This window comes from Leptonychotes weddellii, chromosome 5 (assembly GCF_054177405.1).
Source record: "Leptonychotes weddellii isolate Sample4059 chromosome 5, ASM5417740v2, whole genome shotgun sequence".
Taxonomy (NCBI): domain Eukaryota; kingdom Metazoa; phylum Chordata; class Mammalia; order Carnivora; family Phocidae; genus Leptonychotes; species Leptonychotes weddellii.
In genome coordinates this window covers 75,613,987-75,628,111 of record NC_138373.1, presented here as the reverse complement: position 1 = coordinate 75,628,111, position 14,125 = coordinate 75,613,987, and the positions used below count along the sequence as shown (strand labels likewise).

General features: G+C 47.0%; 1 protein-coding gene across 4 annotated transcripts in view; it reads right to left on the bottom strand.

Annotated features, from left to right (window-relative positions):
- Positions 1-2,984: 2,984 nt before the first annotated feature.
- ETV6 (ETS variant transcription factor 6) overlaps positions 2,985-14,125 on the bottom strand; it is a 239,477-nt gene continuing 228,336 nt past the window's right edge. For all 4 annotated transcript variants that reach the window (XM_081821246.1, XM_081821244.1, XM_081821245.1 and 1 more), the window contains 3 exons: positions 13,096-13,238; positions 10,849-10,949; positions 2,985-7,262 (listed from right to left, as the gene is read on the bottom strand). In XM_081821246.1, the coding sequence (XP_081677372.1) occupies positions 7,157-7,262; positions 10,849-10,949; positions 13,096-13,238 (350 nt within the window). In that variant the 3' untranslated portion in view covers positions 2,985-7,156. The remainder of the gene's footprint in view (positions 7,263-10,848; positions 10,950-13,095; positions 13,239-14,125) is intronic.

Here is a 14,125-nt window from a genome sequence, read left to right as displayed (position 1 = left end):
TTGGGTTAACCACTCCCCTCTGTTGCTCTCACACCAGCTGGGTTGGGCACCAGCCTGCAAGGGATGTAACATCAGAATGGAATAAATCAGAAACTCGGTCCCAGCAAACTCAGGTCTCTCTGTCTCTCTGTCTCTCTGCCAGTGCTGCCTATCTCTGCTGCCAGTTTTGCTCCTCACGCAGCAGGTCATACGTTGCCACTGCAGCCCCTCCCCCAGGCCTGAGGCCCCCCTGCCTAGAAATGTTGCTTTGCCTATAGCTGCAACCGGCTGGAGCTCCGAGACCTGACGATACAGCGCACAGGCTATTTACTAGGAATGAGTGATTTATTATGTAGTTTAAAAACCCTCTAATATGCCTCCCCAAAGGCTGCCCTGCTTCAGAAATTTGAAAAAGGAAAGGGAAGAGCGCATATGAACTGCAGAACAGTGAGAAGTGTTTTGCCAACACAACACACGGAAGAAGTACTTTTAAAACACACTTTGAAGGTGGTTTCATTCCAGCAGACACGGAATCCATCTCTATTTCTTATGTGTGGGTGACTGACGCTGCCCACTAATGAATGGAAAGAGAACCGTCTTCCAAGATAGTCGTGGGTAAAGTACAAATGGGAGACTATGTTCAGTGCCTACGATAAATGTCTGATTTTGTACATAAAAGAGTTGCCTTTCCTACCGGTCTGCAGCTTGTCTTTTCATTTTCTTAATGGTGTCTTTTGAAGAGCAAGTTTTGATTTTGATGAAGTTCACTTTGTCCAAATTTTTTTTCTTTTATGGGTTGCGTTTTGGGGGGTCATAGCTAAGAAACCTTTGGCTAACCCAAGGTCACAAAGATTTTCTCTGACTTCACTCCCTCATTCACTTGTTAAGATGCACATTGTGCCAGGGTTTTAAGGTCAACATCTTGGGCACTTTGGATGGAACATCTGCTCGTGTATCCTACTGTTTTGGAACGACGAGGATGTCATCATCAGCTTTCTCTTCGCTTACAATGAGCATGATCGGTCTTTCTAGAGGCTCAAAGAGAGGCAGTGATGCCAGGAATTCCCATTCCTTACCATAAGCATGGTGGCCATGAGGCGTCGGATTAGGAGCACCAGTATTAAGGTCTAGTACACGAATAGCTGTCCCTTCACTTGACGAAGAGGCTTTTGATCATGGTGTTCACTCTTGTTGCTGCTCCAGAGAACAAGCAAACTCCTTGCAGAGCAGATTGGCCCCAGGGACTTTTCTGGGGAGGACTTGGCAAAGGAATGCACACCGAAGAGAGAGGCTAGTTCAATTTTGCATTAGGGTCAGACTCTCGGGGCTTGATGGGCGAGAATGGATGTCTTGCTACTCCAAGTGCGGTCTGAGAACTAGCAGGTGTTAGCGTCACTGGCAGGACTGGGTAGGGCATTGCTTGTTAGAAATGCCAAATTTCAAGCCTCACTCCGAGAGTAGGGTAGAAGAGCAAATTTTCTGCCCGTAATTCCCAAGATGTAGATATTACTGGCAGAATCTGCTTTTTACCAAGATCCCAGTGACTCACAAGCACTTCTCAGGTTGAAGAAGGTCGAGTCCAGTGGTTCTGGACTCCCCTGCCAATACCCTGGCTGAGTGGTCATCTGGGCTCTGCTTAATAATGCCAGGGACAGATAGTCAAGGTCAGTGAGGATGATGAGAATCATCCTTTTATTTTCCTTTTTAGGTTAGGTTGGTTAGGCAGAGAAGTGGACATAAGTGAATAAGGAGTTGTGCTCTAATTTGCAAAGGGCAGGTCAGCTGCTAGAGCTACCTTTTAAAACAGCTCATCTTTACAGCAAACGGACTGCTGAAAAGATTTGGAGGAAGCTGGCAGATGACTTTGATATGTGGTTCTTTGTCCACTGAGCCCCATTCCATAGTATATGTAGTATTAGGAAAAATACAGCATTACCATGTGTGAGTACTGTTAATGCAAATGAGTCAGCATCAATTATTCTGTGTACTTAAAATTTAGAAGGCCACATAGTCTTCTTTATACCCAGATGAACAAACTGATTCTAGCAGTGGTTCCCAAACTTCAGCATGCATCAGAATCACCTGGAGAGCTTGTTAAAAAATTGCTAAGCCCTCCCCTCCCCGACCAAAGTTTTTGATTCAGTTTATGAGACAGGAACTGATAATTTGCATTTCTAGCAATTCCCAGGTGATGCTGATGCCGAGTTATAAAAACAGTAGCTTCAGATGCATTATTAGCACCTCAGGAAATATATAGACACTTACTCTTTGATACTGTGCTCTGATGATATGGAATATAGGGCCAGATATCAGCAATCCATGGTCACGGAAGACAGAGTACCCAGGACAACTTACATACAGAAATAATCTGATGGCTTTCAAACATCTACTTCCCAAACCTGCACCTGAGTTGCTAACAAGCGATTACATTTGCTTCATTTTCCATTCTTTTAGTTTCTACCCACCTCTGATGGCAGACAGATAGTTCTGGTTGACTGCAGGATGTTTGATATTGAAATCATAAGCACCTACTGGTTGGCCAGCGTCGCTGAGACATTCTGAGCATGGGGGCTCTGACCTGGGCGATGACCTTCCAGGTCATTATGGTCCTTTGTGTAGTCCTGGGCCCTACCTCACCTGCAGGCTCACATCCATGATTGCTGTAGGATTAAGGAGCTGTTCTATTGTGGGAGGACACTGGAATCACCTCAGTCCCCAGTGAGCTGCTCAATCTTTGGCACAGCACGGGGCCCAAGCATCTCTGGTCGGGGCTCCTTCCGGCAGATTTCTCCACCTGTGGCAGATGCTCGGATTTGAACTTTCTGACCCTTCTGGTGCCGCTTGTCTCAAGACTCCCTGCAGACAGCTCTGTGACAGAGGCCGCCTGCCAGTGGAAAACCAGCACTGTACTTTATTCTGTAATTGAGTGGAGACAGGATTTACCTCATTGGCGTACCTTGCCTGTAGGACTCCATTTCACATTATTAAAAACAGAGACTTGGTCCTTTTTTTTTTTTATAAAAAATTTATTGAGATGATGCAATTATAGGCTTTTCTTTAAAAATTATTTGCAACTCACTGGCCCTGAGAAAAGGCATTTGTTTTTTTTTTTTTTCTTTTTTGTTACATTCATTTGATTCAGTCCCTTATAAACCCCACACCTCATAAACAACAAGAGATTAGAAATTAAGCAAAAAGAAAAAAGGAAAAGAAACTCTAGATTCGTTCTGGTTTGCAGGTGGTTGCAGTCACAAAGAGAGATCTTCGAGAATGTTCACTTGGCATGTGTGAAAGATTCGGGGAGTTTGTAGTTGTTTAGTGTTGACGCAGATGGGGCCAAAGGAGTATCAGGTTAGTCTTCTGTGGTTTTTAGACAGGCAGGAATTATCATCCCCCTCCCCCCATGGCTTCCTTAGATCACTGCCTTCCTTCCAGACTTCTGCTCAGAAGAGGAGCAGGCTGAGTGGATAAAAACTTACTAGCACCGAACGCTAGGGCAAAAAAAACCTGCCCTTTGTTTTTGGGTATTGCCCCAAATCTTTTATCTTCAGCTTCCTGGGTGGGAATGGGTCAAATGGGGGTATGGCCGGGCTGGATTCCACACCTCACTCTCCCTGGCATGCCATCTGCTCCCAGGGCATCATCCTACCTCCTGGACACTCAGGTCTCCCTTCTGCAGAAGGGAGTGAACGTTTCAAAAATGTATTCAGAGTTGGAGCCTAGACAGTGAAAGGTGGAAACAGTGGTTACTTAGTCATTTAGGTGAATCCTGTCATTGCCATTGAAGTTTTAGCTAAAGCTACATTTTTATTTGGGCAAGATATCAGCGTAAAAAGACCCTGGGTCAGAGGGTTCCAAACACACTGTTGAGCGGAGAAAATCCATCAGTCTGTCATTCCTCTTTTTCTGTGGGGACGTCCCCCTCAAAGAAAGAAAGAAAGAAAGAAAGAAAGGAAGGAAGGACGGACTCAGGACTTTGGTGATGCTGCCTTAGGCCAGAGATCAAGTTGCCTTGGGACAAAAAGACTGTTCCCTCCACATGGCCAGAGCAGCCAATCGCCACTGCTTTCCTCTGATGGAGAGGAGGCAATGCAGTGAACCCAAGATGCAGGCAAGAGAAGGTGCTAGAGAATTTCTAGCTGGAGATCAAGCGAGAGTGATGCCCCCCAGACATAGCTGAAGGAAGCTCTCCCCGCTCCACGGTGCTCTTCTGCATTCTCCTTTCCTGATTTCTGATCTAAGCCAAGGAATCCCATGACAGCAGCAGGGAAAGGCCAACTATTCAGATCACAGACATGCTTTTCATGTGGTCCCAGGTGAACGTGCCATCCTCCCCAGCACTTAGTGTTGAAGTTAAGAATTTCAGCCTGGATAGATTCTACAGGTTTAGCAGATGCTCTCGGGAGGGCAGGGGCTGTGCCCAATTCCTCTTTGAATCCCTCACAGTGTCTAGCAGGTGCTTCAGCCAAGTTTGCTGAGCTGAAGCAGGTATCTCTGGGGTCTGCAGTGTGCAAGCACCGTATCTCTGGGGTCAGCACTGCCCAGGTGTTAGCTCAAAGCATAAATGAGGAGGACTTTTGCCTTTAAGGGAATCAACAGGAAATTCTTATTGGTAATATCTGGGTCGGAAATAAAGATCATATTGGAATTAGCACCTTCTTTTCTTCAAGTGGCTGAAGGTGTCATCCTATCTTACATATTCTTGCAGGGTATTGCCTTAAATACAGAAGTCCTTGGGGCCAAAGGGAATTTCCCTCCATAATTCAACTGTAATATTCTTTGAACAGTAAGAGCCTGAGCCCTTCTATCTGGGTAAAGTGAACAGAATGAGATGTTCTAATCTAAGAGCCACATCATGCCCTGTCTCTGATTTCATAGTCACACAAAGGGCCTCAGTCAAAATCCACCCTTTCTCTTCAGCCCTTAAATTCAACAGCCTTCACAACACACCCGGTACTTGGCTTAAGATCTCCAGTTGTGATCCAATATCAGTCATCTTAGAGGCTGGAGAATGTATCCCTGCATGCTGTCGATCGCTCCTGAAAGATATCTGTAGCATGCTGGGGTCCAGCTCAATTTCACCACCACTCAAGCAGACTGAGACCAAACCCTTCCTTCATCAATGGACCCTCCAGCCTCACACAGCAGGTCGTTGACCTGACCGCAAGCCCAACCTTCTGGAAGGTAGAGTTGGGGGAGCGCCTGACAGCAGAAGAGGCTGGCCACATCCATGTGTCTATCTGCGGTCTGATAAGAGGCAGGAACGGAGCACAACTGAAGAGCTTTGAAGGGCTCCCTGATTCCCGTGTCCTTGACCCACAGTCAATCTGTCCTTCCCTCCCCGCAGGCTGGTGTCCTTGTCAGTAAGGCTGGGGGACAATTCCTCCTGCCTGAGTTGCTCCAACCCCCACCTGCCTGATGCGGTCGGAAGTGGCTTGAGGAGCTACCCAGGGCTCTGGCAGCCTCCCCCTAAGTGCTGCTGATGGTGATGCTGGGAGCTATGAGATGTTCACCCGAGCGAGTAGAGGAAACAGAGAAGCAAGGAGGGGGTGCTTTGTAAGGCAGGTCTAATCTCTTGGATTAAAAAAGACTGTCCTAATACTGGATTCTGAACCTGGGAATGGGAGAGTCAATTCAGGTGGCTAGAAAAGGAAAAAAACAAACAAACCCTAAAACAGCTTTCTAAAAATATCTGTTATCATCAAAAGTACTAAGAGGTGGCACTTCCTCATTTTACAAGATACTATGGACCTGATTTTGAGGTGTAAAAGAGCCACAAATGGGTCCGTTCTGAAACACAGCTATGAAAGAAGAAACAGGTAATGAATCTGAGGAGTTTCCTGTTTGCCCTGGCTTGGCAAACACCAGGAGCAAGTGACTGTGTACTCCAGGGTCCTCTCCTCTCAAATGCCCTGGGTCCTGTGGGGACCAGGAAACTTAAAAAAAAAAAAAGGCTAGGAATTGGGGAAAAAAAAAATCAGGTGAGGGCATGAAACTGACCACAAGATGGCCTCGGGACGGAGCAGAGAAGACCCCTCACTAGCCTTAGTCACCTCCGCTGGAAGCATAAATCCCTCCTGCAGCACATTTTCCACCTAGTTTCTGACCATCAGGCCCGTGGGGTCCTTTTGTATTTTCCACCTTGCGGAACTTGCAAGCTAATCCCATGATGCTGGGGCCTTCCGAATGACGCAGACCCGCCTTCTGTCCTTAATCTTCCATCCTGCAGAACCACCAAGTCCTGGGGTTCTCACAGCCATGTGGGGGGCAGGGGCAGCCCGCTGGACTGGCACTTCTTTCTGGAGGACCGCAGCACCTGTGAGGTTTGGGGCCTCCCTCCGATGGGTAGCCAGATGCCGGGATGTGGGTTTGATTTTGCGGTGCCGGCTGCAAAGCGCCCAGACCACTGATGCTGTCTGGGTGTCAACAATGCTCAAGACTCTCTGAGAGGCTCAACTCTGCTAAAAGGCATCTGAAGCTCAACAGCAGGCGGGGAGGGAGGACAGACGGGAGGCAGGGAAGGAAAGAGCGAGAGGGAGAAAAAGAGAGCTCTCCTTTTCACTTTATCTTTTTTAAAAGCATCTTTTTTTTTTTTTTTTTTTTTCCAGCCAAGACCCAACAGCAACAGGAACAAACCTGATCCACATGGCAGGATAAAGAGGAACCTGAAACCCTTTGCAAGTGTTCTCTTTCCTGACCAGCTGGGCTTGCCGCACTTTGTGAGATTTGCAAAAAATAGATATATATAATAGATATATATTTCCATAGGAAAACAACCTCGGATGTCTTCCCCTGTATGAATGATGAAAAGTCAAACTGCATGGTCTTAAAAAAAAAAAAAAAACCCAAAAAAACAAAAACGAAAACACCATGAAACTAACAATAGGTGGATGGGTGAGGGTGAGGAATTACAGATGGAGAGGTTCCACAAGAGGAGGAAACGGAACCAGGAGTCCCAGGCTCGTGCCCTCGGCCAGAATTCCAGCCCCGCCTTCGCTGGGTGGTTTGTCTAAGGTGCTCTGGGGGCCCTCCCACTATGCGAGACAAGTGTCACTCCCACTTCCAGGTCTCTTCCGGTTCAGCTTGCAGTCCGCCTGCTCGCCACGCCTCCAGGGCCCTCATGGGCAGGGGGCCCCCGGCTGCTGACCCCCCCTGCGGAAGCCGTGGCTTGGTTCCCTCAGCACTCGTCTTCTTGGTATATTTGTTCATCCAGCTCCTGGGACTCAAGGTGCTCCAGACGGTCCGTTCGGCCACTCATGATTTCATCGGGGGTTTTCATAAACCTTTGGAAGAGGAAAGGAGTCCAGAGATTACATTTTCCTCAAGTTTGTCCTCACCCTGAACTCTCAACTAAAAGCGAAAGCCCCATCACCTCAAAGAGCTGGAGAGCTACTGAACCCAGCCAGTAATCTTAACTGAGCACAAAACTGGAAAGCCTGAAAAATGGCCAAAAAACTATCAAAAGAGTCTAGAAGACAGCACCCCTTGGAGCTGTGTAGTGCTTTGTGCATGGCCATGCGAGGGAACCCTGGTACAGCTCACTGGTCCGTGTCTCTTATTTTTAGAGAGTTAGATTTTCCAATGACCTCTGGGAGCTGTAGATCCATTCCCATCTCAGACTGTGAGCCCAGGGAATCGTATGCAAAACTTGAATTTAACTCAAAGGACACAATTAAACGTTGAATGGAAAATTTTCATAACAGGGCAAGTTAGTGGTGCTTTTGGAAATTAGAAAGGCAAAAAGAAAGAATCCTTTTCACTGTTATCACTGACCCACCCAACATGCTAGCAATGAATCCCCATTAGTCTATCTTCCTCTGCAGCTGGGTGCATACGGCAAGCCTTATCTTCCTGTTGGAAATAACATCGTTGACTTGTATTGATCATGATTTCCCTGGTTCAGGAAGGCAGCCTGGGTGGAGACCCTGTAGCCTCACCGTGGGAGAGCCCCCTCCACAGTCCCACTCAGGGCCTGCACACCTTTCCCTCCCCAGACACTCTGCCCTGCCACCAGATGAACTGTCTGAAAACATACTTTTGCTCTCGTGACTCCATGTTCAAAAGCCTACGATGAGCACTTATCAGATAAAGCCAAGGACACACTCTTCGGCTTGCCCACCTGGGCTCTCGGTCATCTCTACCTGGGAAACTCTGGGCCCCCGCTGTTTATGAACCCTTTACTCTAGCCTGGCCAGTCTTTTTTCTTATATAAATCATGGCTCATGCCTTCCTCCAAACCTGGCCTTCTCTCTTTACTCCTTTCTCTGAGTCCTGCCTCCTCATCAAAGAGCCACGTAATAGCACCAGTCCCTACTGAAATCTTCCTTCTTTCAATGCCTACAAATCCTGAAAGAGTACCCACAATTTAACACTTCACTTGATTATACACAAAGAAGGATTCTGTGGCAAGTCTGGCTTCTAACACTCATTTCCTCAAAAATGACCAACTCTCCTCACTAATAGCACTATTCTGTCCTTTTATATTGTCGAAAATCACTCTTGGAAGCCTATGAACTTTCCAACTACTTCTGCTTCCCTTTTCTGCCCTTTATTGCTGAACTTCTCAAGCACTATGATTTGTCAAGTCTGCAGTCTTTCTTCTCCTTTCATCCCCTAACTAAAACTTCTCCCCACCATCTGAAGTCACTAACAATCTCCTGAGGCCAAATCCACACATACGCTGTATTTGGCGCTGCAAACTACCCCTTTCTTCTCTTGACTACTTTTCCATACTAAGGTTCTGAGAGTCCACATCAGGCTTGTCTCAAGATACATTTATTGAAAGCCCCCAGAAGGTATAAAACAGAGTTACATGAAATATAATCCTCTCCCTTCTAGAACCTCATGACCCAGTTGTGGGGAGAAGGACTTCACGTGTACAACTATTGCAAATGCAATGTGATTTAGGGCCAAGGGAATCCAAGAGATGATGGGGGCAGAGATCTCTGCGTGTTTGAGCAGTTGAAGAAGGCTGCATGAAGGGCAGGACACTTGAGATGGGCCTAGAAGGCATATATATCACAAAAAGCAAAAGTGAAAGGGATGTAGGTTTCCGGCACCGGGAATCATGCTAGTGTTGCAGGGCAGCTGGCTGGGTGCGTGATGAATTTGGAAGGCAGGAGAGTGGACCAGAGGCAGAAAGGATTATGAGTTAATCTAGGTGTAAATCATAAAGTCTAGGCAGGGAAGCAATAATAATGCTTTTGCCCTTCTTACATCTCCCAGATTCTCATGAAAGTGCTTGTCATTGATAGCCTCTGACCCGGAAGCTGCTGGTTAGAAATCTTGGGAAATGTGGTTTCCAGGCTTCTAGCCCCGATGACACAGAATTCAGTGGAAGGACAATCTAGCACAATGACTAACCTGGATATGGGAAGAGTCACTGATAACTCCAATGTCAAGGTTGGCCACTTAGAACAATGGTGACGCCACTGGTGAGTAACAAGAATTCTGGATGCGGGGAGCGGAGGTTTCTAGTACGCGAAGAAGGTCTGTCTTGAACATTTCACGTCGGAGATACTGATGTGGTATTTCAGGGGACATGTACTATGAGAGGCTCTTGGAAATTGAGATTTGGAATTTCAGGAGGGTTTCAGAGCTGGATACAGTCTAACCACTAAGGTGATAAGTGAAGCTGTGTATTGGGATCATTTCATCCAGGAAGAATGGGAGGACTAAGTTTAGGGTGAAGGATGAAGGGAAAGCATCAGCAGAGCCAGGGAAAGGAGGGTTCTTTTTTTTTTTTACTTCAGTCCATTCTGTTTCCAATTCTTGAACAGCCTTTTCTGTTGTTTGTGAAGATCTCAATCGTTTTCCCTCTTCCTAAGCTACCATAGTTCTTGCTGCTAAAGTCCAGGTTCTCTGCTTTTTCCAGTCTATCCCAGCATGCTCATCTATTCATACCGAGTGTCACTTTCTACCTCCCAATCCGTCTCTCTAGCCCCATCCGAAACTCTTTTCTGTCCCACCTGCCAAACCCATAACCTAACGTCATGTGTGTTGATCCCACCTTCTCCCAGCCTTTCCTGGGTCTCCCCACGGCCATTACCACCAATGTCAATTACCACCACTTCTACCTCTCCTGATTGGTCCTTTAGATCCCTTCTTCTTCCTCTTCTAATTCTTTCTCCTCTCTTGCATAGTACTTGGAATCACAATCTATGTGGTAGGTTAAATGGCTGGAACTCATTAGCTGTGAGGAAGTCTGGAAAGAGGAATGTCTAGTGCAGCAGTTTTCAGACTTTTCTGATTATAATGCATCGTAAAAAATACATTTCACATCATGACTCAGCATGTACAACACACATACACACACCCCCAAATTTTCATGAATCATTAGTCACTCTTATTTCATGAGATACAGTCTGATATTTTCAACTCTGTTCTATCCAATTCGGTTCTATTTCATTAAAAAAAAACAAAAACAGTTTTGTGACTGACTCATTAAATCTATTTCTTGATTCATGAACGGCTCACGACCTGCAGTTTGACAAACACTGGTTCAGAATGTGGCTTACAGGGTTGGGAACCTGGAAGCCTAGATTTAAAAGCTCGATGATGTTACTTTGGTTGTTCCTTTTAACTACACACTGGGATGTTGATACTATTGGATCACTGCATAATTTTGAAAGGTGAGTCGGATTGTGTTTACTTAGTTTTGGCTTTATTCTAATACAGACATAAGTAAAAAAAAAAAAAAATTTTTTTCCTGAAATTCTAACAGCCCAGCATCCGGTACCCAGTTTGTAGCACTGGATGGCTCTGAGTGTCACACAGGCAGGTAGAGACCTTAACAGTCTCCCTCCTCCCTCTTATTTCAAGAAAACAATATCCTCCCAAAAGAAGGAAAGGAGAAAAAGGAAGTGCTACCTGAACAAAAGCCTTTGTCCGGGCTCCTTCCTGATAATGTTTAGTTTGTAGTAGTGGCGCAGGGCTCTGGACATTTTCTCATAGGTCATGTTTGTTCTGTTCTGTTTGTTCAAAGGAGGAAGAGAGAAAAAAAGCACAAAGACACAGTGAAATCAACCTCAGAAAAGACGCTGGGGAGCTATTAAAATAAAAGCTTTTCAGCTGCAGGCGCGGCCCCGCCGGGTGGGGAAAGCTCCCCGCTCCCCGCCCAGCTCCGGGCCCAGCGGTGCCCACCCCCTCCGCTTTCACACGCCGCCAAGAGGTGTCCGAAGGTGAATCACCTTTTGTCAGAGGTCTTGGTGCTGCAGCTAAGAAAGCATATCCCACGGCAACCTCCCTGGTTTCCTTTCCCAAGACCAAGCTCTGCTCTGCTCAGTGAATTTCCTGCAGGGTCCCCCGATCTGTGGGTCATCCTTCACCTTCTGACCCACAGAGAATTCCTTTTTTTTTCTTTTTTTTTTAATTGCAGTGACCTTTCTCCAACTTGTGTTTCTGGTTTGTCATTTTAAGGAAGAAATTTTTTTTTTGTTGTTTAAATTCCTGTTCTGGAAGGAAGAATACAGTGGTTCCGAGCCCCGGGGGCTAGGGCACAGTCGGGAGCCGCGACGGGATTTTTCTCGGTGACTCACACACCGAGGAGTCTGTCAGTGGGGCCTTGCCGTATTTGGTCATGGCCTACATCAGGTCTTCCTCAACGTGGCCCTGGGGCCTGCCCGCCGCTCAGGCTGCCAACCTCCGAGGCTGCAGCCCAGGTGGGGCTGGGCTGTGCCCCGCTCCACCCCCTCTCACTCAGCTCACCTGGTGGTGTGTCTCCCAGGTGTCTTGCCTGCTTTGTCCCACATCTATCGGCCTGTGGTCAGGCCTGGACCTTGGTGACTCATTTGTTTTATTTTGAGTAGGGATACGGATGTATTTATTTAATTTTTTTTTTTTTTTCTTGAGGGGGGAGACTCTTTGCTCTGTGTCTCTATTTTCTTTTCTTCTCCTGTGGTAAGAACACTTAACATGACCTCCAGCCTCTTTTTTTTTTTAAGATTTATTTATTTATTTATTTATTTGAGAGAGAGAGACTGAGAGAGAACACATGAGAGGGGGGAGGGTCAGAGGGAGAAGCAGACTCCCTGCCGAGCAGGGAGCCCGATGTGGGACTCGATCCCGGGACTCCAGGATCATGACCTGAGCTGAAGGCAGTCGCTTAACCAACTGAGCCACCCAGGCGCCCGACCTCCAGCCTCTTGACCAATTGTTAAGTGCATCCTACAGTCGTGGTAACTCTAGGTACAAGGTTATATAGCAGAGCTCTAGAACTTACCCATCTTGCTTCATGGAAACTTTCTGCCCATTGATTAATACTCCCCCCTTCCCCCCTCTCCCCAACCCCTGGCAACACCATTCCACTCTCTGGTTCCATGAATCCACCCTATGAGTGGAAGCAGGCAATGCTTGTCTTTCTGTGACTGGCTTATTTCACTTAGCATAATGGCCTCAAGATTCCTCCATGTTGTAGCCTGTCACAGGATTTCTTTCCTTTTTAAGGCTGAGTAATATTCCACGGAATGTATACACCACTGTTTCGTTATCCAGTCATCCACAGTGGACATTTAGGGTGTTTCACCCACTTTTTACATCTATGTACTTTGACAGTTTTCCTAACTATAGAAGACTGCATCTTTTAAATTCCAGCCCCTCTTCCCAGCATGGAAAAGTGTGGGGCAAACAGTTCTGGCCTGTCTGCATTTCAAGGGATGTTGCAAAGTCGGAGGGTAGGCATTTCCATGGAGAAGGGGGCTTTTGCAGCCATGGGAGTTTCTAACCGAGCAGAACAGAAGCGACCCTTCCTCACTGCCTTGTGAGTCCCAGAGCCCTGTGGAGCTTCCCTGTTCCCCAGCTCCTGGTGACAGAAGGGTGGCAGGGCCAGCTCGAGAGGATGGGATGGAGGGCTGCTCCCAACGTGGCCCTATCAGACCCAAGGGGTGCGAGGTTAACTGGCCCCTGGCGTAAGTAACAAATGGAAGGTGGCATCTTTAATTATTTCCTTCCCTTTCCAACTGTCTAATTGTTCGCCCCGTGAGAAATAAGCTAAATAATGAGGGGCACACCGAGGAGACAAAAGTCAGGCAATTATCCTCCTACCCAGAAGATAAAGGCTTTTTTCTTTTTTTTTTTTTTGGCACTAGTTGGCAGAGTAAATAGCTGGTACCCATTTACCTTATGGTTTCCCCATAGTCGAGCCAGTCCATTGGGATCCACTATCCGGAATATTTTGGATTCTTTGTCCTCCCATCGGATGAAGTTTTCGTACCGGCTGTCAGAAAGCAACTGATAGACGTAATCCCAAAGCAGTCTACAGTCTAGAGAGGAAAAGGGCAAGAAAACACTTTTGAATAGGTTTCTTGTTGAGGCACTAAGAACAAGTAACAGAAAATAATCAAGTAGTCACTTCTGCCTCCTATGAACTGATGGTCTTTCTTATTTCGCAGTGAGGAGACCAGGGCCCAGAGAGACCTGGCAGATGGTGCTGGAGAAAGGCGACCTTTGACCTGCGGAGGCCTTGGAGACCATCCCAGCCAACCGCCTCCCTCCACAGATGAGGACGCGGTGACCTGGAAGAGGAAGCAGCTTGTACAAGGTCATGACCAATGACTTGACCTTGAGCAGAGCTCACATGAAAGACAGAGAGCAAGCCAAAAGAGGGGGTAACACTAGGCTGGCGGGGTCAAAGGGCGGGAAGAGAGCCCCAGGGTTCCAGGCAAGCGGCATGGTCTGGTTGGGGGTACTGCAAGATGACTCTGGGGTTGGAGGCTGAACGGACAAAGACAAGAAGATCAGGGCAGGCTACCAAGTGGCAGAAAAAGAAGTGTGATGCGTGAAAGGCTGTGGGAAAGAAAACTCTGTGGTTTGCTGATTGGGAGCTGTGACTAGCGTGGTTTTCAAGAGGACAGATATTTTCTCATTACGCCCTATTTTGGAGTTCTTTAAAATTGTTTTCTCATAATGAAATCAGGGTAGAAAGGAACCCAAGTCAAAAAAGTCACTTTCCGGGCGCCTGGGTGGCTCAGTTGGTTAAGCGACTGCCTTCGGCTCAGGTCATGATCCTGGAGTCCCGGGATCGAGTCCCGCATCGGGCTCCCTGCTCGGCAGGGAGTCTGCTTCTCCCTCTCCTGCTCCCCACTCTTGTGCTCTTTCTCTCTCTCACTCTCTCTCAAATAAATAAATAAAATCTTTAAAAAAAAAAAAA